General features: G+C 35.5%; 1 protein-coding gene across 2 annotated transcripts in view; it reads right to left on the bottom strand.

Moving 5' to 3' along the window:
• LOC128995885 (UDP-N-acetylglucosamine--peptide N-acetylglucosaminyltransferase 110 kDa subunit-like) overlaps positions 1-26,476 on the bottom strand; it is a 124,543-nt gene that overhangs the window by 12,338 nt on the left and 85,729 nt on the right. For both annotated transcript variants that reach the window (XM_054420918.1, XM_054420919.1), the window contains 5 exons: positions 24,913-25,002; positions 19,312-19,417; positions 18,144-18,284; positions 4,921-5,051; positions 3,935-4,058 (listed from right to left, as the gene is read on the bottom strand). In XM_054420918.1, the coding sequence (XP_054276893.1) occupies positions 3,935-4,058; positions 4,921-5,051; positions 18,144-18,284; positions 19,312-19,417; positions 24,913-25,002 (592 nt within the window). The remainder of the gene's footprint in view (positions 1-3,934; positions 4,059-4,920; positions 5,052-18,143; positions 18,285-19,311; positions 19,418-24,912; positions 25,003-26,476) is intronic.

Below are 26,476 nucleotides of genomic sequence, written 5' to 3'. Positions count from 1 at the left end.
CTGTGACCAAAATGTAAAGGGTAGCAGAGAGTTATGCAGTTAGGGCCAACTGTGTGATCGTAAACAATTAGAAAGTACAAAACAGTCAAGGCAGACACCTAAAGCCTGACCTGAAACTTCCGAGTACAAACAGAGGCGGCAAAATGAATTTTATGGAACTCAATAATACACAGGCAAGGTTCAAACAACACGGCAAGTCTAGATAACTGGATAGTCAAGACGCCACTGATTCATAATTTAGATTTAGATTAAGTTACATAGAAACAATTCCTAATAGCTATACATGTTCCAAAATTAAGGCATATACTTTTATTTTCAGAGGTTTATTTATTTTACTTAGTGGAACATTATGCCTTTGGTAAACATCAATAAAAATACAGGGTTGGTAGGCCAACAATCAAAAATATTAAACTCTAAACAGGTTCACTACCGGGTGTCAGGAGACTACTCATACAGAGGAATCCCCCTAGTAATTAATGTGTTAGACTTAAAAAATTTAAACAGCTAACCAACCATATAATAACTTATAAACAGTTTACTTGCCACACATCTTATGGTTACTTTTGTTGAAGAGCTCTCTGTATTACTATTGCAACGTATACCAGCAAAGCACCCATGCACAATGATATTCAAACACAATTACTAAGTATTGTATAAGAGTTTCATAAACCACTATACAAACACTATTGTTGTTGGGATGACAGGCTTACCTAAATGGGAGAAAGGCCATCTTGGTACAAGAAAAACAAAAATTAACTTGATAAAAATTTGAATACTTTTCTGTTAATAACATTGTTTTCAACTACGGAAGGTTTCGGTTGGATTGTTTGTGTTCAGTAAAGGGTTTTATGTCTCTTGTGATGGACTCTTTCCTGTTTCGTAAGCCTGTTATCCTAACGCAAGTCCTTTAAACCTAGACTATTCTATTCTATGTTACAAAAATAAATTTATAAACCTTCGTAATTAGTATTTTACTACCTACCCAAGTAACAAATTACTATCAAACTAATCCATTTGTCAATACAACAGATAACTTTCTTTTCATACTTACCACAAGACACCATCTGGAACTACCAGACTGTCATACTCAACTTACTGCAGTGCTCTGGCCGCCAATGAACTGTAAATACTGAAATATAACTTACGATAATGCAAAGCTGCACCCAGACTTCATCCGACGGTTTTTGCTGAAGGACTGCTGCTAAATGTGGCTGAATCAGAATTTGGCTACCACGAAGATATACCTGGGTGTCAGTTTATGCATATTTTCGTAATTTTGTTCGATGAGAAAGAGAAATAGGTTTACTGAACAGATCGTTTCGTGACGACCACCGCTTGTGAAGGGGGTCAGGAAAAAAGGTTTTAGTTGGGGAAAGAAATTTAAGGTGCTTGAAATAACTAGGGCAAGACAGCACAATTATAGGGAAGTCAATTTTGCTATAACAGTAGACTTAGCTAATTTCTGTGGATTACGAAAAGCCAGTGAATGTTGATGAAAATCATCAACATGGTACCCCTTTAGTTTAGTAGTATATTTGTTTCTTTTTTCTTTTTAGTTGACCATGCTACATTTTGCCACAGTTAAATCAATCACAAAATTGGGTGAATTCAAAGAAAACTGCTAAGTCAATGGGGTGTTCAAAAGGGGAGATTTCTCTTCCTGACCAACGAATAGAATTAAGAAATTTCTCTTTCTCATATCTCATCTCTGAAACACCTTTACTTGTTTATCATACAAACCCTGTCATTATTACTCCATCACTAATTACAATACAACTAGGATAAATTAAATTACAACTTAGTTTGTCCAATCTCAAAGCAACTTAAAGGATAGCTCAAAGTAGCTTTTAGTTAAGCTTACCAATTTTTCAGAAACATTTCATAGAAATAAGATTTCAGAATCAAAATGGTAACTAGTTATCTAGATAACTGGTATTTAGATAGTGCTTTCTCTGCTACCCAATCTTCTTAAACACTGAATCAGAAATTAAATTAATTGTTAGTATCGAGTGAATTATTCTTCACAGTTGTAAATTACTACAACTCATCCCTCCAAAAAGTTCCTAATCAGAGACTTTTCCATTAAGTTTCAGGAATAAATCATCAACCTCAGCGATATGTAAAACTAAAACCTTAGTTAAAATAAAATCTCAATATTGCTTTTCAAATATTTACGACATAAATTAAACATCCTTAATAATCTCTTGTTAAAAATATCATGTACTGTCTTTGACTATGGATGAACTCAACATTTCATTTCCAATTTAAAGTAGTCAAAGGACAAAAAACAGTAGAATTAAGCCACTAAAAGAGTACGCCATTGAAAATTAAATATTCATTTTAAACTACCTAACTATTTAAACAAGCCAAAATAAAAGATCATTACATTTATTATAACATTTTAGCCTCCTGATCACATTTAAACATTATCATTTGGTTTAAAATACCTGCATCTATGTGATTTAATGTGTTGCGGTATGACAATTAGTTTCCTAACATACAAGCCAATTAAAAATATATAAGACACACACATGTACACAAAAGACAAAAATTTAAGTACCGGTAACCAAAAATAAAAGAACTGAACGATGCGGGACAAAACGTGATCAGGTGGTCGAGTATAGACACACTTCTTCTAGATCCCGTCATGTTTTGCACCATTATCATTACAATTCCTTTTTTGTTACCTAAAGGTTCATGTTCATGTTTGTCTGTTTCTTTTATCAATTGACAACAATCAAATGAAGAAAGATGATGGAAGAATGAAGATCGTAGTACTGGCCTGAGGATTACTAGTATATGAGTCGAAACTAGTTGCCATATCGCAACACATCGTGCATAGATGCAGGTATTTTACACCACAATAAAGTGAAAGAACATCTTTCAGGGTGTCTAGTTTATTTCCATTATAAAATTCAAGACTAATTCCAGACTTTTCAAGACTCATTCCAGATTTTTCAAGACTAGTTTTTTCAACAATTAGTGGGTGTTGATACCAAAATGTATCGATTCTCAATTCTTGATACCTATACCAAATTTTGATAGCTTAACCAAGTTTTCTAAAAATACTACACCAACCCCTGTCTTTGTCATAAAGTATTATTATGATAATGTGGTGTTTTCAAGTAAAGAAATAATGCAGCAATACAAAATTCTAACTAGCAAATTTGGTTTTTTTTTATCATGAAATCTTCCGCGTACTGTACGTTTAGACATCATCATTGACTGCAGCGGTTACAGAAACGTGATCGCCGTCGTCCTTGAACACAGCAAAATCATGGACATTTCCTGCGGCCTTGTAGACATCAATGACATCATCGTCGTCTCCCGCAGTCTCAGAAACGTCATCGCCATCGTCCGCGATCGCGGCACAATCATGAACATTTCTCGTCGTCTCCCGCGGTCACGGGAACGTCATCGTCATCTCCCGCGGTCATAGAAACGTCATCGTCGTCGTCCGCGATCGCGGCAAAATTATGAACATTTCCCGCGGCTGTTTAGACATCATCGTCATCTCCCGCGGTCACGGAAACGTTATCGTAGTCGTCCGCGATCACGGCAAAATCATGTACATTTCCCGCGGCCGTGTAGACATCATCGTCGTCTCCCGCGGTCACGGAAACGTCATCGTCGTCGTCTACCCGACTAATTCCCGACTTTCCCGATTTTCCCGACTACTAGACACCCTGATCTTTAGCAAATTTTTTTTATCACATCGCCTATCTTAGTAACAAAAACGAAGCAAGACAATAGACTGCAGCGCACTCTGTGAGTTGCTAATTCAACTGTTTCTTTTTTAATAAAATGTATACTTCAGTATCCAAAAGTCAATAGTACACAATTTATTGCACTCAAATTTTCACTCACTCTGTTACCAATTACTTAGTAAGTCTGCTATGTTTTGAGCAACTTTGTGTATGACGTATCATGTTACCTTGTGGATGGAGGCGAGGTTGCTATGAGCATCAGCGAACGCAGGGTTGATCTGTATGGCCCGTGTGTAGCATTGCAAAGCTCCTTGTATGTCCTGCATCTCCTTCAATGTGTTCCCCATGTTGCTGCAAGGAAAAAAACATGTCATCTCAACTGTTGCACTAAAGATTCAGACTTTATTTTTTACAAATGTGTATTGACTATGACTATCTTGCAGCTGCAGCACAGGAAAAACTTTTAAATATAGAAATGAACTTTGTCCTCAGTCAATCTGTATAGTGTTTGTCTTTTTGATATGGTTCTAGCCTGCCTCATTGCTATTTTCACTTTCCAACAAGATGAAATCCTTGTCACACATTGGAGTTTTAGGTAGCACCAATATTGATAGGAAATTTATCAACCTGACAAACAGACATAATTTATCATCCCTTGTTTGTGGTGTTATAAAATGGATTTTAAAAGAACATATTTTCATTGCCAAGGAAAAATATCAAGTCGGACTATATACACTTATTTGTAATTTCCTTAAGAAATACATAAGTATCAAAATACAGACATTATTGACTGATTCATAGAACGACACCATGAGCAACGATGTGAGAAGGCAGCTTAGGTCCCTGGATTAATTTTTGACTGTTAGTAGAACTAGACATACCATGCCCATATTGAATTGTCCCCAGTTTTAGACTCAGTTGAGTTGAGCCCTCAACAGAATGTGCTGATGTATATTAGTGATTTCTGAATACACAAACTGATTAAAAAACCAAACCGATAGAACAACCTAATGTAAACCATTATCTTTCAAGCCACATAGACAATTTCAGTAACAAAAAACAGAGCAGAAATAGAGTTTTAACTGAAGTACTAGAGTAGCTCATTCAACTACATGTTATTTTTTATTAAAAATAAGCTACAACTGGTTTATATAGCAGGGATATCTACTTTAGTAACCAAAAGTGAATGTTTAGCTGTAGGTTATGTACTGACCTGTAGGCATCCGCAAAGGTCGGCTGTATGCGGATGGCCTCCTTGTAGTGCATCAGAGCCTCGTTGAGTTTCCCTTGCTGTTGCAGGACGGACGCCAAGTTGCTGTGGGCCGCCGCAAACTCCGGGAACACCTACAATCATACACTTGCATCAATAATTCTGAATTAATTCAAACCCTAGATTAGATTCATTTGTTACAACTAATGCAATCCTCTGAAGAACAGAAATTCTATTTGAATAGTGACCTCGTCGATATGGTCCTGTTCTTTTACGAGTCAGCTCAGACATTTGGTTCACATGTTGTTTTCACCTGAGTAATTAAACTGTTCAAGGCCTGGATGATGTTGTTCTTCCTATAAAAATTAAGTCCAGATTACAACAATCTAAAAAGCTACAGGATTCTTCTTCTCTTCAAGCCCTGTTTTTTCTTGAAGAATTAAGTCTAATGTACAGTTTTCGTATTTCAATAATCTGAGGAGTTATAAATTATCCAACCCATTGACAAAGACTTGAGAGCTTTACCGCATTTTGCCGTGAGATAGTCCTACTAATCCAAAGGCCGCAAGTAGTACAACGAATCTAACCTACAAGCACTATCGTCGTTGAGTGCTTATACTCGCAATCGACCCGTTCGACCAAAGGTGACATGGTGGTTCAGTTAGCTAAGGCTAAGAACGTTCAGGTGTCTTTCTATGTGTGGGTACGAATTTCGTACACGTGCAATCCATATTAAGCTTGCTAATGTATGGCGAAATTTGAGTGCAGTGCCCACCATAAATAAATGGTGTCCAACTTAGATGGAAGTTTCTTTTATTTGTGATTGCACACAGCACCTTTTTTGTTTCAGTTTTACATTAGTAAAAGTAGTGGGGGAAGACCCCTGAGTGATTGTACAGGTGCAAGTGTGCTCTTCAATTTTTTCCATAAAAAAGTGGTTTTTTATAGTTTGTTTGAGATAAGTTTTATACCAAAGTGTTAAGTTTATTTCTGGGTATAAAAGTATGTGAGTAGAAGTTACTATTTTAAAATATTTAAAGAGTAAATTGAAGATTTAACAAAACTTTTTCCTGGAATTGCAAGATTATTTCTCAGAACACAGACAGCCGGTCCAGCGATAAGGAGTCCTGACCCTTGCACCCAAGATAACCAGGCTCACTTGAGTCATAGTAGCTATCCATGCAATCTGTCAACTACTGTTATCAGCTTGTTTACAACCTTTGTTTTGACCAGGTGTCACTTATTTTATTTTGTTTTTCTTAGTATTTCATATTAGTATTTTATTTTTTCTTCTAATAGAAGACTCACTAGCCAGTTCATTTGTTTCTTAAAGCACTTATGGATTTTCAAATAATGGATTTTCAAATAGAACAAACAAAGAGTGGTAAACCCAATATTATTCACAATAATCACAAATTTAGACAAAATTATGTGGCTAAGAGTGGCGAAATCACATGGAGATGTCTGGGAAGAAATTGTAATGCTACGATAAAGACTGACGCAAATAAATCCTTTATTACTGTCACCAATAACAAGCATTCTGGCCCCCACCCGGTCACTATGAGGTCATTATTATCTCCTAAAGCCTCAATTCAGGAGTCACCTGTCCAAATACTAAGTGAAAATTGTTCCTTACAGTCATCTACACCTCAGTTAGGTAATCTGTCTCCTCTGAACACACCTATTCCACCAGACTATTCTTCCACTTCATCCATTGATTCGCAAGAATTAACACCATCATTATTATCAGAGCTGGAAGAAAAAAATAGAAAGCTAAAGGAGCATAATGTAACTCTTGGAAAACAGCTCCAGTGTGTGCTTGACCACTCAATTGAATCCGACACAAGACTAATGGAATTTACAAAGGAGATCTTCCCTATTCCTGATTTACATGAAACTGTTAAGCCTCAAATGAGAGATTCTTCTGTACAATGTGAACCTGTGACACCCTCACCAAGAGTCTCAACTGCTTACTGTACGAAAGATTATGTCCATGCTGAGACTCAATGCACTATACCCCAATTAACGTTGAGTAATAAAACCACCTCAACCACGCAAACTGATTTTAGTATAATTCATTCAACCCTAAGCAGGGTGTCTAGCTTATTTCCATTATAAAATTCAAGACTAATTCCAGACTTTTCAAGACTAATTCCAAATTTTTCAAGACTAGTTTTTTCAACAATTAGTGCGTGTTGATACCAAAATGTATCGATTCTCGATTCTTGATACCGATACCAATTTTTATAGCTTAACCAAATTTTCTGAATAATACTACACCAACCCCTGTCTTTGTCATAAAGTAGTATTAAGATAATGTGGTGTTTTAAAGTAAAGAAATAATGCAGCAATAAAAAATTCTAACTAGCAAATTTTTTTTTTTTTATATCATGAAATCTTCCACGTACCATACGTTTAGACATCATCATTGACTGCAGCGGTTACAGAAACGTGATCGCCGTCGTCCGCGATCACGGCAAAATCATGAACATTTCTCGCGGCCTTGTAGACATCAATGACATAACCGTCATCTCCCGCGGTCACGGAAATGTTATCGTCATCGTCCGCGATCACGACAAAATCATGAACATTTCCCGCGGCCGTGTAGACATCATCGTCGTCTCCCGCGGTCATGGAAACGTCATCGTCATCTCCCACGGTAACGGAAACGGAATCGTCGTCGTCCGCGATCGTGACAAAATCATGAACATTACCCGCGGCCGTGTAGATATCATCGTCGTCTCCCGCGGTCACGGAAACATCATCGTCGTCGTCCGCGATCGTGACAAAATCATGAACATTTCCCGCGGCTGTTTAGACATCACCGTCATCTCCCGCGGTCACGGAAATGTCATCGTCATCTACCGCGGTCACGGAAACGTCATCGTCGTCGTCCACGATCGCGGTAAAATCATGAACATTTCCCGCGGCTGTTTAGACATCACCGTCATCCCACCGCGGTCACGGAAATGTTATGGTCATCGTCCGCTATCACGGCAAAATCATGAACATTTCCCGCGGCCGTGTAGACATCATCGTCGTCTCCCGCGGTCACGGAAACGTCATCGTCATCTCCCGCGGTCACGGAAACGTCATCGTCGTCGTCCACGATCGCGGCAAAATCATGAACATTTCCCGCGACTGTTTAGACATCACTGTCATCTCCCACGGTCACGGAAATGTTATCGTCATCGTCCGCGATCACGGAAAAATCATGAACATTTCCCGCGGCCGTGTAGACATCATCGTCGTCTCCCGCTGTCATGGAAACGTCATCGTCATCTCCTGCGGTCACGGAAACGTCATCGTCGTCGTCCTGCGATCGCGGCAAAATCATGAATATTTCCCGCGGCTGTTTAGACATCACCGTCATCTCCCGCGGTCAGGGAAATGTTATCGTCATCGTCCGCGATCACGGAAAAATCATGAACATTTCCCGCGGCCGTGTAGACATCATCGTCGTCTCCCGCGGTCACGGAAACGTCAACGTCATCTCCCGCGGTCACGGAAACGTCAACGTCATCTCCCACGGTCATGGAAACGTCATCGTCTTCGTCTGCGATCGTGACAAAATCATGAACATTTCTCGCGGCCGAGCAGATATCATCGTCGTCTCCCTGAACGGAAACGTCATCGTCGTCTCCCGCGATCGTGACAAAATCATGAACATTTCCCGCGGCCGAGCAGATATCATCGTCGTCTCCCGCGGTCACGGAAACGTCATCGTAGTCTGCCGCTGTCACGGAAACGTCATCGTAGTCTCCCGCTGTCACAGAAACGTCATCGTCATCTCTGAGGAAACGTCATCGTCGTCGTCCACTATCGCAGCAAAATCATGAACATTTCCCGCGGCCGAGCAGATATCATCGTCGTCTCCCGCGGTCACGGAAACGTCATCGTCGTCTCCCGCGGTCACGGAAACGTCATCGTCGTCTCCCGCTGTCACGGAAACGTCATCGTCATCTCTGAGGAAACGTCATCGTCGTCGTCCACTATCGCAGCAAAATCGTGAACATTTCCCGAGGACGTGTAGACATCATCATTGTCTTTTGCGGTTACGTAAACGCAAGACGACGATCGTGGCAAAATCATGAAAATTCCCGACTTTGAAATCAAATTTAAGACTAAATCCCGACTTTCAAGACCATTTTGAAATTCAATACTAATTCCCGACTTTCCCGATTTTCCCGACTACTAGACACCCTGCCTAAGCCATGGCTGGTTAGGAGATGAAGCCATAGAAATGTATTTTAGTACTCTAACGGATAAAAAAATTGCTAGCTCTAATACCTGTTTAATTAGCCCCTCCATTTGTCAAGCGATTAAGTGCCTTGAAAACTATGACTCCTATACAAACCCGCTATTGTTACAGGAAAAATCTTATATATTTGCACCAGTGAACAATGCAGACCCAGTGTTAAGTGTTGCTGGTACACACTGGAGTCTTCTGTTCTATACAAAGAAAAACAACATATTTTATTATTTTGACTCATTGGGAGAAACAAGTTTACAGCATGCTAAGGAATTGTATCAAAGACTTGCTAAGTGCACTGGTTCTCAGAAAACTCCAGATTTTAAAGTTGTCAAGAGCCCTCAGCAACCAAATGGTGATGATTGTGGGGTGTATGTATTATTAATGGTGGATTGCCTCATTACTGCTATTGAACAGGGTGAATTGGAGCCACTCATTGAGAAGAGCATAGTAAACCTAGAGTTCAACGAAATGGACAGCATAGTCAAACGCTCACTGTTGGCATATCTCTGCTACAACCAACAGCATACAAAAATCAAACTTGATGTTTTGAGGTCAATGCTTAAACGGTTTCCTGGGATTGACACAGAATCTCAGCATGGGAAGAATAATTATAGAGCATTAACTAAAAATGTAGGTGATAATCACAAATCATCAGCACAGATGAGCAATGGAACATCCACAGTTGGAAATTTGTCAAAAACTTCACCTAGCTTGATTTGTGATGAATGGTCATCGGTTCGGCGAAGGAAAAACAATAAACCAAACAGTGGCCAAAAAAGTGAAAAAAGAACTCACACATTACCAAACATCAACGTTACTCATGTTAACAAATATTCAGTTTTGGACAACTTGCCAGGAAGCAAAGATACATTTTCGCCACCTGGCTGTATAAATGAGAATAAATTAAATAATGCCCCTAAAAATGTTCACAAAAAAGAAAAAACCGCTGGTTTGAGATTCAACTCTAATAGACCAAACAAGAATGTTCTTTCAGACTTAAAGGTTACATTCTGCTCAGACAGTCAAGGAGCAAACTTACCAATCAAGCTAGAAACTTTAAGTAATCAGAAAGTTCAGGTTTTTGGATATATCAGAGCGAACACCACTCTGACTCAGGTTGTTGATTCAGCATCAATAACACATGATTCTAGTCCCGTTATAATCCTCGGAGGCAGCAACGATAGTCTAAATCGTAACTTCAAGGACATCTATCAGAACTTAGAAAAGAAACTTACCATTTTAAGTGCTACAAGACCCACATTTATGACCACTATACCTATCAGATATGACATAGCACTAAAAGATACAGTTAATCAAGAATTAAAACTTGCAAACAGTTATATAATCGAAACCGTACAAAGAATGAGTAATGTCTATTTGATTGAGTTAAACACATTGAGGAGAAAGCATTTTACATCACATGGCCTGCACTTAAATAACGAGGGAAAAAATGTTGTGGCTCATAAAATTTTAAATGCTTTATCTCGGTGGTTGATTACTAACAGAAAGGCTAATATTCTCTTAAAAAATCAAGACAGAATAGAAGTAATGGAATCCAATATGAGTGACATTGTGGATGGTCTTAAGAGCAACAGGAATGTAGCGTTCTCTCATTGTATTTCTGGTGATCTAAGCAGTCCTAGAAATATGACAGCTGGTGTTGCTGTTTCTTTCCGAAAAGCGTTTGGTAGACCAAGGACCGCCAATCTACTTAATAAGTACTTAACACTACAAGAACATGAAAACGGAGCAGCAGTGTATGGTGTTGTAACCAAGGCAACATACAATGGTAAACCAAAGACAACTGATTACAACACAGCCTTCAGTAAATTAATAGATGATTTCAAGCTAAGGAAATACAAGAGACTTGTGTGTTCACCCATGGGGTGTGTCAGGGATAATATTAGTGTTCAAAATTTTGTGAAAAACTTAGTAAAATTGCATCGTATCACTGGGAAGCCAGTTACAGTAATAATACAGGATGAAGAATCAAGTAGAACTTTGCAAAATGGATTGAGCTACCAGGAATTTAAAAATAGTATACGAGAAGAGCTTTATAAATGGATAAATATAAACACTCAATCTGTTTCTTTCCCAGGTCCTTGTATAATGGCAACAACCTCTACTCTATCACATTCCCTGAACACTATTCACACCCAGATTGCTGGTTGAAGTTGTATGATGATCATACAACTTCAACCAGCAATCTGGGCTCAATAGAGCCAACTCCAGTGGATGATAGGATGAAGCAGCCAGCGACAATGTCCAAGAATCCTACAACTCTGCAATCTCAAGAGACTACTAATTGCCAATCACCCCTTGCTGCTGTTGGTTCTGGTCATGATGTCACAATTGGCTCAATGGTGGACTTCCCCCCTCTACAAGCACCCCCTGTTACACCAGATCCAGATCAGCTGCAGCGGCCTGCGCCTGTGTCAAGTGATGGGGGGCAGATTCTCTCTGGGGTTGTGAGTGATAGTGGCTCTGGTTTTTTATTGGAAACTCCAATACAAGTGATAGCAACATGATTTGTAATGGCGACTCCCGCTCCCACTTTAAACCCATCAGTAATAATAATCTCAACAAAAACGTACAACCAGAAAAAAATGTAATAAAAATATTCCATCAAAATATTCAGCACTTACCATCAAGGATCGAACCTTTATTAGTGACTATAAATGAATTAACTCCTCATATTGTAATCTTAACAGAACACGATATGAAGGAAAATGAAATTAACAGACTCAATATACAAGATTATGATGTAAACAATTTTTATTGTAGAAAAACATGTTTCAAGGGTGGCGTCGTTATGCTTTCCCTGAAGGGTTTAAAGTGGAAGCGGGTGGATGTTCCAAATTGGTTGTCTGGTAGTTTACTTCAAGATAAGCAATTCGAATTTTGTGCCTGTAGCTATATAATTGACGGATTTAAAATTTTGGCAATTGGAGTGTACAGTAGAACCCCTGATATCCGGCCTTGGTTTTACCGGTCCTCTGTTTATCCGGCCACTTCCAGGAAGCCAATATCAAAATGTTTTTCTCAAAGCTTACAGACGTTTAGATGCAAGCACTAGTCTTTGCGACTTGTCTGAGCTAAACTATTTATCTGTTTGTTTAAATACATTTTACTGTGTCACTAAACTCAGTTGAGCTAGGCCTAACCTCTAAACAGTTGGTTGATTAATTACAAATGGGGATTGGGAAATTAATCCTTTGTATTTATTTCACAAAATAGATAAGAAAGTTGAGTAGAAATGTATTTACTATTTAGGTCCTAAAAATTTCATTGCCGATTTATTGTAATTTACTTACATTATTTAATAGTTTTTGTTACCTGAAATCTTAATTCTCGTATTTTCATTCGTTTACAACTTTAACCTACAAATAAATAATTTTTTTTATTTGTACGAACATGTTAATTCTTCTAAAAATAATCCTAGAATAGACTTAAATGATACTTTTGACAGCATGTATTGATTAAATATTATTAGGTACGGTATGAATTATTTTCATTTTCATAGTTGGTTGGTTTATCCGGCCAAATCGCTATCCGGCCAGGGGCTTGGTCCCGTGGTGGCCGGATATGAGGGGTTCTACTGTATAGGTCACCTAGCTCGGATTGTGAAATATTTTTAGATAGATTGAGCATGTTAATTTCCCACTTTTCCAAAAAGTTTGTTAATATAATTTTGGGAGGGGATATAAATATTGATGTTTTAAAAAATAACCCTAATCATAAATTACTAAAAAGAACACTAAAAGTTCATAAAATGAGGTATCTGGTCAATTTCCCAACCAGAGTTACTGAGGAATCTGAATCAGCAATTGATAACTTTATAATTAAAAACTGTCATGATTGCAAAGTGACTGTTGAGGGAATTGTAACTTGTCTATCAGATCATGATGGGCAATTGCTCCTTATAAAAAATAAAAACCTAAATAATACAAAAGAGGTTCAATCAACTATAAAACGTACAACTCGTAACTTCAATATTCAAAATTTGAATTTATTTAAAAACCTCTTGGAAACTGAGATTTGGGAGAGTGTTTACATGGCTCCTGTTGAAAGAAAATATGATGAATTTTATAGTACATTTAAGCACTTTTTTGACATTTCGTTTCCCAAAATTACTGTAACTGAAAAGAAACACAAAAAAAATTGGATCTCAGAAGACCTGAAAAATGAAAAAAAAGAACTACTACAATTGGCCTTAAAACTTCGTAGGAACAAAAATCCTGCCTTGAAATACGAGTTAAAACAAAACAAACTGAAATATAGGGCAAAATTAGTCAGAGCTAAAACAAATTATTTTGAAAATAATATAAAGAAATCAGCCAATATACAAAAAACAGTATGGCAGATTATAAATTCTGAAGTTGGGAAAGGAAATGGAACAAAAAATAAAAATATTACTTTGAAAGAGGGAAATTGTAGCTTAAGTGATCCTAGAACTATTGCCAACATGTTCAACAATTATTTTACTAATGTTGATCAGGATGTCAGTGGCAACCAATGTGAGAGCAAGATTGAAAATCAAAGTCTTATTGAAAATGAGTAGGGGTGTGCGAAGCAGCAAAAAATTTTCGATTCGAAGCAACGATTCGATTCAAAAGATTTTCGATTCGATTCGATGCAACTCGATTCGAAGCAATACGGTATTTTTCTATTCATAATTGTCAATTGAGTGGGTTAACAATAATTAAAATGTATCACATTTGTGTAATACAAATTTTTGTTGATGTGGTATTAGGCCTATTTCATACTTAACATATGAATTTTAGGTGAAAAAATATTTATTTTCAATCATATGTATTAGAATAACTGCTGGAAATACCAGTGAGCTGCTTTACTTGCCTATTTCATAATTTTTACTTGAATTGGCTCAACTGCAAGAAAGAAGAAAATATTTTTTTTATCAAGACATTCATTCTCATTTTAATAACTGTTTAAATAACTAAATAGGTGCCGGTAGCTAAATTACAACAAATTTGAATGGAACTTAATATAAAAAGACCATTAAGAAATAAATTTACATATCACAAGTTTAGGGCCTGTGGACCGGCTTCAGGACTGCAAGCAAGAAGAAAATAAAAATAATATGTTTCCACCATGCAATATGTATCATTCATTCCCTGCCTCCTAACCTCCTTAGTATAATAACCTCACACTTACATTATTTGTTACATCATCATAAATAAAGAATTATTATTGGCATCAGTAGGCCTACAGCTTTACTTAGGCATTATTTTTATAGGGCCTAAAATAGTAATAGGCTAGAAGCAACATGTCAAGTGGAGAACTCATTGAAGAAAAGATATTGTGTAAACTAATTTCCTATAAAACTCAAAAACAGTAAATAACATACAAACATTGTTTATGGTATAATTAATAAGGACTAAAAAATGCATATCATGTCATACAGTAGTATAGACCTACTGCAAGAGATTAAAATCCTAAAACAACTGATTTTGATAGCTAATGAATGAAAAGAATTAAAAATCCATAAAATAAAGCCAAACAATATCACAACTAATTAGGTACCCGAAAAGTAACTCTTAAATAATATATAGAAGATTAAAATAATATTAAATCAAGAGACAAGAAAGTTAAATGCTATCTTCTAGCCTAGTGCCCTTGGCAACACAGGTCAATGTTTTTAAACTACCCTCAATGTTTTTGGAACAGCAGGGCCTTTTTCTCTTAAGGAAGGGTAGTACCGTAGTATGTCAACAAAAACAATGAATCGGTCTCACCAGCCAGGCCCGGGCAACGATGTGTGAATTCAAGGTCATAGACCCTCCCCCTCCCCTCTTACACCACCCGGTTGCTACCCAGTTGCTTCAATTGCTGACAAAATGCAAGTGATGAAACAAGGAAGTAGAGACAAAGAAATATATTTCTTTATTAAAAAACACAAAACTGTTAGAGATTATTTTCAAAGAAATTAATTCAATGTAATTTGTGAGTTGTAAATATTGTATTGGATCTTAGAAATATATTTTTTTAACCCCATCTAACCAAGATACAGATCTGTTCACTATATCAGATATTTCTTTTGTTTATAATTTATTATGTAAAATAATAAAATATATTTTTAATTAGGTATTGAATAAACAATAAATGATTATACTAGTATGTCTGGATAAATAGTCTTTCTATTCTTTTGACTTTGTTTTCTTTGCACTGTTAGTGTTGCGTCACGGCTTTTGTCTTGTTACTCTTATCAGTAGACGACTAGACCTGGCTCTGGCTAGTGGCAGTGCGGCAATTGCTCTGTTGTGTCATTATTCTTAAAGGTCGTGAGCCAACTTAATTTTTAATTCTCATTTGAACATTTTAATTCCTCTGTAATAATAGATATAATAATATAAGAGTGTTTCTTTGGAAATAAATTATTCTTTTTTTTTTCTTTTGCCCCAACAAAAATTCGGGGACGGGGACCGGCAGACACCTAACAAAAATACCAAATGAATCAGTCTATAACATTAATCTTACTAGTTAAGTATTAAGTAACAATTTTTCAGACTTATTTTTAAAAGGATTTTGGAGTAACCTACCTTGTTTTGGCTAGGTTCACAGTAGTAAAATATTTCACACACTGCTTACATCAAGACAAAAAACAAACCTCTAATCATTTGCAATGTCAAAACAAAAAAATATAAAACAATTAAAGCTATATTTAATGCAAAGAATGTATTAAATAAGAACGCCTTCGTAAAGCAAACGCAACAGCAACGCGCTCCTGTATTGCGGGTATTGCATTGACTTTCTGCAGGCGTTTTTCGTATATGGATACTGACTCCCTCGTGAATCGAATCGTTTTTTGACCACCACTGAATCGAATCGCGATTCGATGCATCGAATCGAATCGAATCGAAATTTCGATGCATTTTCGATGCATCGCACACCCCTAAAAATGAGCAATGTATTAAAAGAGGTTTTGATTTTAAATTTATTGATGCGGGGGAGGTGGAAAAAGTAATTAACTCTTTAAAAAACAAACATTCTGTTGGACACGATGATGTCCCTATTAAAGTTATAAAGCATGCCAAAAAATGCCTGAGCCATATTTTAAGTCATTTAATAAATTCATCTTTTGTATCAGGAATTTTTCCAAATCAATTAAAAAAATCTAAAATAATACCAATTTATAAGAAAGACAACCTAGAAACTGTGTCAAATTACCGTCCTATTTCTCTCCTACCAGTAATATCAAAAATTTATGAAAAAATTGTTAACTGTCAGTTATTAAATTATTTAGAAGAATTTAAACTATTAAACAATACTCAGCATGGATTTAGGCCTGGAAAATCTGTAATTACAGCAGCAGTGTCATTCATAGAATCTATAATTGAATCGGTTGATAAAGGGGAGTTCACAATTGGAATTTTCATGGACCTAACTAAGGCATTTGATAGTGTCAACCACACCAAACTGATAGATAAATTACTCATTTTAGGGGTTACAAAAAAATCAATAAAATGGTTTCAGTCATACCTAAATAATCGTTGTCAGTTTGTAGAAATCACACATAATCATGATAACAGAATTACAGCATTTTCTTCTGAAACTGAAAGGGTTAAATGTGGTGTACCCCAGGGGTCAATCCTTGGCCCCCTGTTGTTTTTATGTTATATAAATGATGCTAGTGGTGCACTCTCATGTTTACCTCAGAACAATCTTTGTTTTTATGCAGACGATACAAATCTCAAAGTATCGGCTGAGTCAGTGCAACAAGTTGAAATTTTAAGTTTTGTTGAATTGGCAAACATTGGAAACTTTCTAGAGCAAAATAAATTGAAGCTTAATCCTAAAAAAACTAATTTTTTAACTTTTAAAACAAATCAAAATAAAAAGTTAATTAAACCAAATATCATGTATAATGCAGAAGAAATTGAACATAAACACAGTACACAGTTTCTAGGTCTAACTGTGGACCAAAATTTAAACTGGGATGAACATGTTGATAAACTCCTTTCAAAATTATGTTCAGGACTATATTCACTCTCTAGAATGTCTTATTTTTGTAACCATAAAACATTAAAAAACATATATTATGCTAATGTCCATTCGCATTTATCCTATGGTTTGTGCCTTTATGGTTCAACTACAATAGCAAATTTGGATAGGATACTTAAACTTCAAAAAATAGCAATAAGAATAATTTTGAAATTAGAACACAATGAAACAACCAAAAACAAATTCAAAGAACTGAAAATTTTAACGGTACATGGCCAATATATTTACGACACAATTATTCTAGTAAAAAACTGCTTGAGCACCTCTGAGACAAATTATCACCCAAACAACACTCGGCATAAAAAATTCCTTATTTCAAGTAAACATAAATTAAAATTCTATGAAAAAAAACCATCCTATATAGGATTAAAATTTTTTAAGCATCTTCCTAATGAAATCAGAAATGAACAAAGCAGGAAGAATTTCATGAGAAAGCTAAAACTATATTTAGTAGAGAAAGCATTCTATTCCCTGGAAGAGTATTTTTCCACCTCCCCTCTTAGCGTTAGTACATAATTGATTCAGTTTTGATTATTTCCATTTCCTGATTCTTGGTTTTTTATATAGATAATGATCCAAGATATGCAAATCTGTAAATTATTAATTTAAGATAGATTTAGTTGACACCATTCAATGTACTACACTGTACTTTATGAATAAAGCATATTTGATTTGATTTGATTTGATTTGATTTGATTGAATTCAAAATCAGAATCAGAATCAAAAATATTTATTCACAGAGGAGGTCTGAGAACACAGATTTCTCTTTTTAGCTTTTATTTTAAAAATGAAAAAAACCGCATTGAAATACATATATGATAAAAGACTTCAAAGAACTAAGCCCAACTTAAGAAAAATTATGAAAATAAATAAATAAAAAATGTCGTTGTCAACAAGTTAACATGACAATAAATGGTTTGATTTGATCAGCTACAATAGTGGTCTTTACCTCCAGAGCCTTGAGGTAGAGTCTTGTGGCTTCCTCGATGTAGCCTTGCTCCCTTTTGATGTTGGCCAGGTTGTTGAGGGAGTCTGCGTGTGATGGACACAGCCGCAGAGCAGTGTTGTAGCATTCTTCTGCCTCCACCACCTGAAACGTTACCAAATTAATGATTCATTACTTTAACCACCCGACTTAACAAAGCCAAATAAATCAATTATTTCTTCATCCACCCACTGCATAAATTCAAATGTACATGTGGATTGAATTTGAAAACTTTTTTCATGCAAAAGATAATATCACTCGTCTTTTTGTTGCAGAAAAATGTAGACAGAGCATTTATTATTGGTCTGGTAATTAATAAAGGAATCTGACCACAAATTCAAGGGAAGGAAATAAGGGATATTTGTGGATTAGATGAAATGTAATCTGTTATTTACTGGAATATGTGTAAGCAGCTTGATTTTTTCAAGCCGTGCTAAGGTTTTATTCTTGCATTTGCAGAAAGTGCCTGTGAAGATGCTTTGATTAAAATCGCCAAATTTGTCTTGATTAGTTAAGATTTTCAAGATTTGGAGGTGATTTCAAGAGACGTTCATAATTCCATCGGGACTGCAAAGGGAGCTTACAACAAAATTGCAAATGCAGGAGAAATCTACAATTTAATTTTGATTACGAGAAATAATGAACGATATTGTAAAAAACAATTGTAGTGGTAACAATAACATCGATTTCTAATCAATCCATTCCGAAGCAACTTGATTTTGGCCAGAGATCTGAAGATCAACATTTTTTACTAGACATGGAGTAAGCCTAATAAAGTCTGGCCAATAGATCACTATTATTTAGAATATTTATTGACTGTTTTATTTATCCAATACTAAATACAGTTTCAAATATAAAAAATGAACTAATATTACTAGGCTGAAAAGGAAGGTAGCCTACCTGATTTTCCTGCCCAGTTCACACAGTAGAACAAATTTATAAAACAATTTTGGTCTTCAGAGAAAACCCATATCACACAAATATGGTGTAATGGCCTCTTTGGCCGTTGCATATGGCCATTTTTGAAGAACCTTACAATTCAGATGTGGTAAAAGTATTATTGTTATCACAACCACTTGTGACAATCCAAGCGTCATGGCACTCTAAAAAACTGTTTTTGTTGCTAGCTCACCTGTCCTTTCTCCTTAAGGGCGTTTGCCAAATTACAGTAGGCATCGGGGAAATTTGGCTGCAACTCGATGGCTCTGCGATATGTATCGATGGCGAGATCGATGAGACTAAACAAACAAATAAACTAATCAAAGTTAGAACAACATGATACTTAAATTACATCTAAGAGGTCATAACCCTTTGGAAATTAATAAGAGATTTGAAGCTACGCAAATCTTAAAGTTTTAGTACAGCTTAAAAAAACAACTAGAAATTAGTTTTGATTCATCAAATGTCAATACACACAATTAATTATAGATTGTAAGTGCAATGCCATACCGCCGTGAAACGTTATTGTTGACCATATTTAAAGGTTAATATGTCTTGGGCTATTTGTCGAGTTATTTTTTGTGTTTTCATATTTTATTAGTTCATGTTCTAAGTGTGTTAATAGTTTGACAAAATTAAGTGGATAAACTTTATACCCTGATGGATATGACCATGGTTTAACATAAGCCAAAATCCAGGTCATCCACTACTAAGGATGACGTGGATTTTGGCCTCAAGGGACATCGAAACAAAAAAGTAGATCGGTCCCGAGTCTAGGTCTTATCATGAGACCTACAGCAATAGCTTATTTCCTAAAAGGGAAATTCACCAAAAGAGAATACTACTAAAAACAAAACACACCTTTTTTCCTTTTTCTGAATTTACCAGACACAATTAATTGTTGAGATCATGTAAAACTTGTAAATTAGGCTTCTCCACTAACATGTTTTATTATCAAATTAATCATATCACATAGATTAACCAATTAATAATTTTAAAATAAGCAAATTCAACTCAATTTTATTAAATAATTTGATAAAGCCAAGAAAATTGTTCATAAGAAAATGAGTCTTACTGAGACAAATGGAACCGTTTTGGCAAAGATGAAATCTCTTTATGGTGTATTAGTATGCAAATCAACACAACACCGTCAGACTAGCCACTTTGATCATTATTCAAGGTAATGGTGTGCTTAGCCTGATAGAAACACTGATGAGACTTACGATTACACAAATAGCCATTTGTTAGGGGAACGTATTACTACTTTAACTACAAATGTTTAATTAGAACAATAACTATACCAAATATGGCAATGATTCAACAGTTTAAATACATAAAAGTTATTTGGATATTTATAGAATCACAAGATAAGACAACCAAATTTCCTCGAGCAAAGAGTATGTTTCATGAGTAACTTCTTCAATCTTCAGTATTTCAAAGCTATAACAGGAAAAGAAAAGAAATATGGTAGCACACTTAAGAAGGCAACAAAACAAAAATACTAATGTTAGTAATATCACTAAGGCCGCATTTACAGGAGGCCAGTGAGCAGGAAGTTTGCCGGGCAGGTAACCTGCCTCTAGTGTATTGCAAGTTACCTGTGGCAGGTAACCTGCCTCTAGTGTATTGCAAGTTACCTGTGGCAGGTAATCTGCCCGCCAAACGGCTCTGAGTAAAATAACCGCAACTTTAGTTTTGGGACTGAGATATTTCATACAATGAGCTTTTTTTAAGACATGTAAGATTTAAGGTTAAAATAATTTCAGAGCCTAGACAGAGTATAGACATTACTCTTTATCTAATATTCTACATTATCAAAGTCTTAGATTCAAACAGTGACATTTTATGGATGTGTTCAACAAAAGAAACACTAACTCTGAAAATGTTAACTCATTTAAAACTCTGTGTAAACGTCCTGCTGATCTTTAATAACTCAAAACTCATTAAAACCTCTAATGAAGCAAAAGCAGCTCCGGTCATTAGGGTGTTCCAGTCATTAACCACCAAGGTAAAAAAATGTTACCATAACGATAAATTGATTACAACTGTTACAAAAGCTGTACTTTTGATTAAAAAGATTCAATCATGACAAGATGAGATATTAAGTTAGCTAATTTATTTTAGATTTTTTGGCACTTTACTAATATTATATTTATATGGAGATATCAGGAGAAAGAGTAAAATAGTAATTGTATTAGAGGTGCTAGTTGGTGACTCTTCAAGGAAACGGCTGCGAGGGCCGAGGGGAGAAAAGGACCAACCCAGGCAGCCGGTGGGCCGTGTGCCACTCTACGATATAGGCTACAGACTGTAATATTATATAAGCATTGATTAATGGGCCTGATGATGATTGGAATGTTTAACAAAAATCAATCACCATTTAACATCTTTTGTCTGTATTAACCATCTTGTAAGTAAACAGTTAAGTTCAAAAACCTCAATAACTAGTTATTCTTGATAACAACTATCATTTATAAATAATCTTGATTTTGTCGCCCTCAATCACATGCTTGTTGCAAACCTCAACAAGAAGTCAACCTTGATAATAAGTCACTTTAAAAAATCTCCATAAGAGTTAAGGTTTTACCGTACATGTTTGAAGTATTAGTAGATTAAGAGATCCTTTTATTTAATTTCCACAAAAATACATTTTAAAAGGAAACATGGTGAAATTGACAAACACACGAACAGGTAAAAGTTAAATTATTTTACTATAATAATGGTACAATACCTCGTCAAGTAGTCCAAATGATGATTGAGGTTAGCAACCTACATGTTTCGCCGTAAATACGGCATCGTCAGGGTTACAAAAACTAGGGATGGACGAGATTGGATTTTTAGTTCGAGACGAGATGAGACAAGATTTTTTATTTCTCATAAAATTTGGAGACGAGATCGAGACGGGATTTCCCTTCTCATACACAACGGGAAATGCACGTTCAAAATTTTTACCTGATTTTGTAACATTGTTCGATGACTGTTTAAATACAAAAATAATGATAATAGGCAAGAATATTTACAATCTTTTATTAAAAAACATCAGCATAAAATTTTTTTATTAATCGCGCCTAACTTATTAAAAATGCCTACGATTAGGAAACATAGTGATATCAGTTAGGATAGAGTTCAACTTATCCTAACATAAAATAAAAGCAATATTAATTTTTATAAAATAGTTAGGTATCGTACTTGTTTTGACTTTTTATAGTAATAAAACATTCCTCACACTGCTTACACTTAACAAAACTTCTCAAATGTTATTAAAGTATTATTATTAAAATAATTAAAGTAGGGATGGACGAGATTGGATTTTTAGTTCGAGACGAGACGAGATTTTTTATTTCTCATAAAATTTCGAGACGAGATCGAGACGGGATTTCCCTTCTCATACGCAACGGGAAATGCACGTTCAAAATTTTTACCTGATTTTGTAACATTGTTAGATGACTGTTTAAATACAAAAATAATGATAATAGGCAAGAATATTTACAATCTTTTATTAAAAAACATCAGCATAACATTGTTTATTAATCACGCCTAACTTATTAAAAATGCCTACGATTAGGAAACATAGTGATATCAGTTAGGATAGAGTTCAACTTATCCTAAAATAAAATAAATCATAAAATAAAAGCAATATTAATTTTTATAAAATAGTTACTTGTTTTGACTTTTTATAGTAATAAAACACTCCTCACACTGCTTACACTTAATAAAACTTCTCAAATGTTATTAAAGTAATATTATTATTAAAATAATTAAAGTAATATTTACATTTAAAGAATTACTTATATAAGAAAGCCTTCGCAAAGGAAACGCAACTACAACACGCTCCTGTATTGCGGGTATTGCATTGACTTTCTGCAGGCGTTTTTAATTTTTTTTTTTTTTTTTTTTCTCGTCTCGATAAAAATCTCGGCCAAAAAGAAATCTTGTCTCGTGTAACAAGATTTAAAATTTCCAGAAAATTTCCCGAAATTTCGAGACTTGACCATCCCTAAATTAAAGTAATATTTACATTTAAAGAATTAATTAAATAAGAACGCCTTCGCAAAGGAAACGCAACTACAACACCTCCTGTATCGCGGGTATTGCATTGACTTTCTGCAGGCGTTTATAATTTTTTTTTTTTTTTTTATTCTCGTCTCGATAAAAATCTCGGCCAAAAAGAAATCTCGTCTCGTGTAACGAGATTTAAAATTTCCCGAAAATTTCTCGAAATTTCGAGACTTGACCATCCCTAACAAAAACGAAGACATCGATGTCACACGCACACAATAAATACATGGATACGAACATTTAATTACGGAAAGACAAAGTAAACATTTAATTGACATTGATAGGCCTATCACACGCACACGACACGGACGGTCCCGGCGCAGGTAGTAGACTGCAGTGTCAGACTCCTTCCTCGTTGTTGTCTATGTTATCAGTAGGACAAAGGTCAGGTGGCCGGTTATTTTGGTGAATTAGCACATTGAAAATAGAGTGTGACTGGAACTGCAGTTTTTCGTTGAGGATATGTCCACTGGCAGTGTTGTCGTGGTACAATTTGTAAATTTCAAACTCCTCTAACGAGGTTGCGTGAATGGTCTGAACTGAAAAAGTGGGTTTCCTGTAGATTTTATAATCAAATTTATTGTTAATTTTAGTTATTAAGTTTATATTTTAGTTACAGGAAACCCACTTTTTCAGTTCAGACCATTCACGCAACCTCATATCATCCGCATTCTCAAAAAATTGCAGCATACAGCTCTATGGTACACAGACTTTTAACGGTCCCCTTAAGTCCTACAAATTACAATAATGAATACAATATCATCAAACATATAGCCATATCCAACGGCTATAATAGCGGGCTTGTAGACAGACTTATAATCAAACACCATAATAGAGAGGTCAAACAAAAGGACGAACGTAAGAAGTACGTATGTATTGAATATTCCCACAGACTACAAAATTGCCTATCCAAAGAGCTTCGTAGGCAGGGAATCGAATTAACATTCAAAACCACAAACCGTACTCGTAACACCCTGTCACAAATTGACCGATCAAGAGATAAAATGGAAATGACAGGTTTTTACAAAATTAAATGCCAAGATTGTCCGAGCCAATATGTTGGGCAAACAGGTCGTGGGTTCGCTACTCGCTACAACGAACACAGGCCCAAACCACGTTTAATCAAACAAAATTCAGCGTTTGCCCAGCATTTAATCGACCTAAACCATAACATGAGTGAGATTGCTGACGGTCTTGAGGTGCTACATAAATGCAGTAAAGGTAGTAAACTAAACACGTTAGAGGAGTTTGAAATTTACAAATTGTACCACGACAACACTGCCAGTGGACATATCCTCAACGAAAAACTGCAGTTCCAGTCACACTCTATTTTCAATGTGCTAATTCACCAAAATAACCGGCCACCTGACCTTTGTCCTACTGATAACATAGACAACAACGAGGAAGGAGTCTGACACTGCAGTCTACTACCTGCGCCGGGACCGTCCGTGTCGTGTGCGTGTGATAGGCCTATCAATGTCAATTAAATGTTTACTTTGTCTTTCCGTAATTAAATGTTCGTATCCGTGTATTTATTGTGTGCGTGTGACATCGATGTCTTCGTTTTTGTAACCCTGACGATGCCGTATTTACGGCAAAACATGTAGGTTGCTAACCTCAATCATCATTTGGACTACTTGACGAGGTATTGTACCATTATTATAGTCATATAAAGTAATCCAGGGGCCATCAACATGGAATTTAATAAATTATTTTAAAGAGATTCGACACTCACCCCTGTTCATAGTAGACGCAGGCCAAGTTGCCGTGGACAACAGCATTGTTAGGGCTAAGGTTAAGAGCCCTCAAATATGCTGCTACCGCTCTGAAACAGGGAAAAAGTAATTACAAATCTGTCCAACACTACTACCATAAGCAAATGACCACAAGAATCAATCAGGGAATCAACCGGAGACCCAACTACGCAGAATCAATCACAACATTAGGCAAGGGCTGGTAAGTTGATCAAAAAATCAAACATTGGTGACCACAAGAGTTGATCAGGAAAGCAATCAGAGATACAACCACACAGAATCAATATCAGCCCACAGCCACACAAGATGAAAAGGGAATCAAACTAAACTAAAACGACAGAATCAATTTTGGAGGATGATTGCAAAACAGCAAACATAATAACATTGTTCTCATGAATTTGTTGACTTAAAATAACTATGACTTCTTATTAGCCACAACTTTACAGAATGATATATAATTTTTTGTTTGAAGTTAATTTTTGGTGAGTGGGTTTATGTTATTTAGCAGATTAATGCAGAATTTTCCATTAAAATCTGTAAAAAATACTTTGTGGCAACACCAAACCATGCCTATATATTTCAAATTTAAAATCTGTTAGAAAAATGTTTACTCCATAGCTTATTTTTACCTTTTACTATACAGTATGTACTTAATTTCCCAATTATTTGGGATTGGATACCAAGTTATACATAAGTTACACAAAGTTATGGTAAAAAATATATAATTTTTCCATTACTTGAATTTATAAACATAATACAATTGAATAAAAAATAAAATTTCAACAAGAATTAGTAGAAAAAAGAAGTATTTCTGTGAAACGATTCACCCTCTTAATGTTCAACAAAGAAGGTAAGGATGTCAAATTGACAGGCCTAAGTGTGTTTGAAGGCTTAGTTCCCTTCTTGTTATCATAGAGGGTGGAATAATGCGAAGACAACCATACTACTCCATACGATTCAATATAAGAGTAAAACATAATTTTTTAGGTTGATAGATTTTTAAGAGATTCTTTAAGAGCGTCTTTCAAATGACATAAACTGTCACAGTAATAAAAACCAGGAGAGAAAATAGTTTTAGAATGTAGCACCTTCTGTGAGAAGCTCATTCAAATAAAACTATGTTCTTTGGAAAAATGTTATTACACCTGGTTCATATAGATGTGATGCGTACTTTAGATGGCGAAAGTAAATTATTTAAGTTGACTGTAAAGTTTCCTACTACTGTATTGATTTTGGGTTTAATATTTAACTGTTATTTACCCTAAACCTAATTGTTTACCTCTTTTCTTTATGGATATTTGAAATACATTATTATTTTATTGATTGTACACTAATTTCTATTACTTGCTTTTAGCAAATTTCCCCTATAGGGAATAAGCTATTACCGTAGTACTCATAATGGTAAGACCTGGACCCGGGACCGATTTACTTTTTCGTTTTGAGGTCCCTAGAGACCAAAAACACTATCCGTTTAGATTCATATATATTCAAATTTATTTATTTCATCCTATACTATTGACGTATGGTCAAAAAACACTTTTTACC

This window comes from Macrosteles quadrilineatus, unplaced genomic scaffold (assembly GCF_028750875.1).
Source record: "Macrosteles quadrilineatus isolate MER2022 unplaced genomic scaffold, UCM_ALF_1.0 Scaffold_5__1_contigs__length_97177068, whole genome shotgun sequence".
Taxonomy (NCBI): domain Eukaryota; kingdom Metazoa; phylum Arthropoda; class Insecta; order Hemiptera; family Cicadellidae; genus Macrosteles; species Macrosteles quadrilineatus.
Note: the sequence above shows the minus strand (reverse complement) of the source record. Positions and strands in the feature narration are given on the sequence as shown.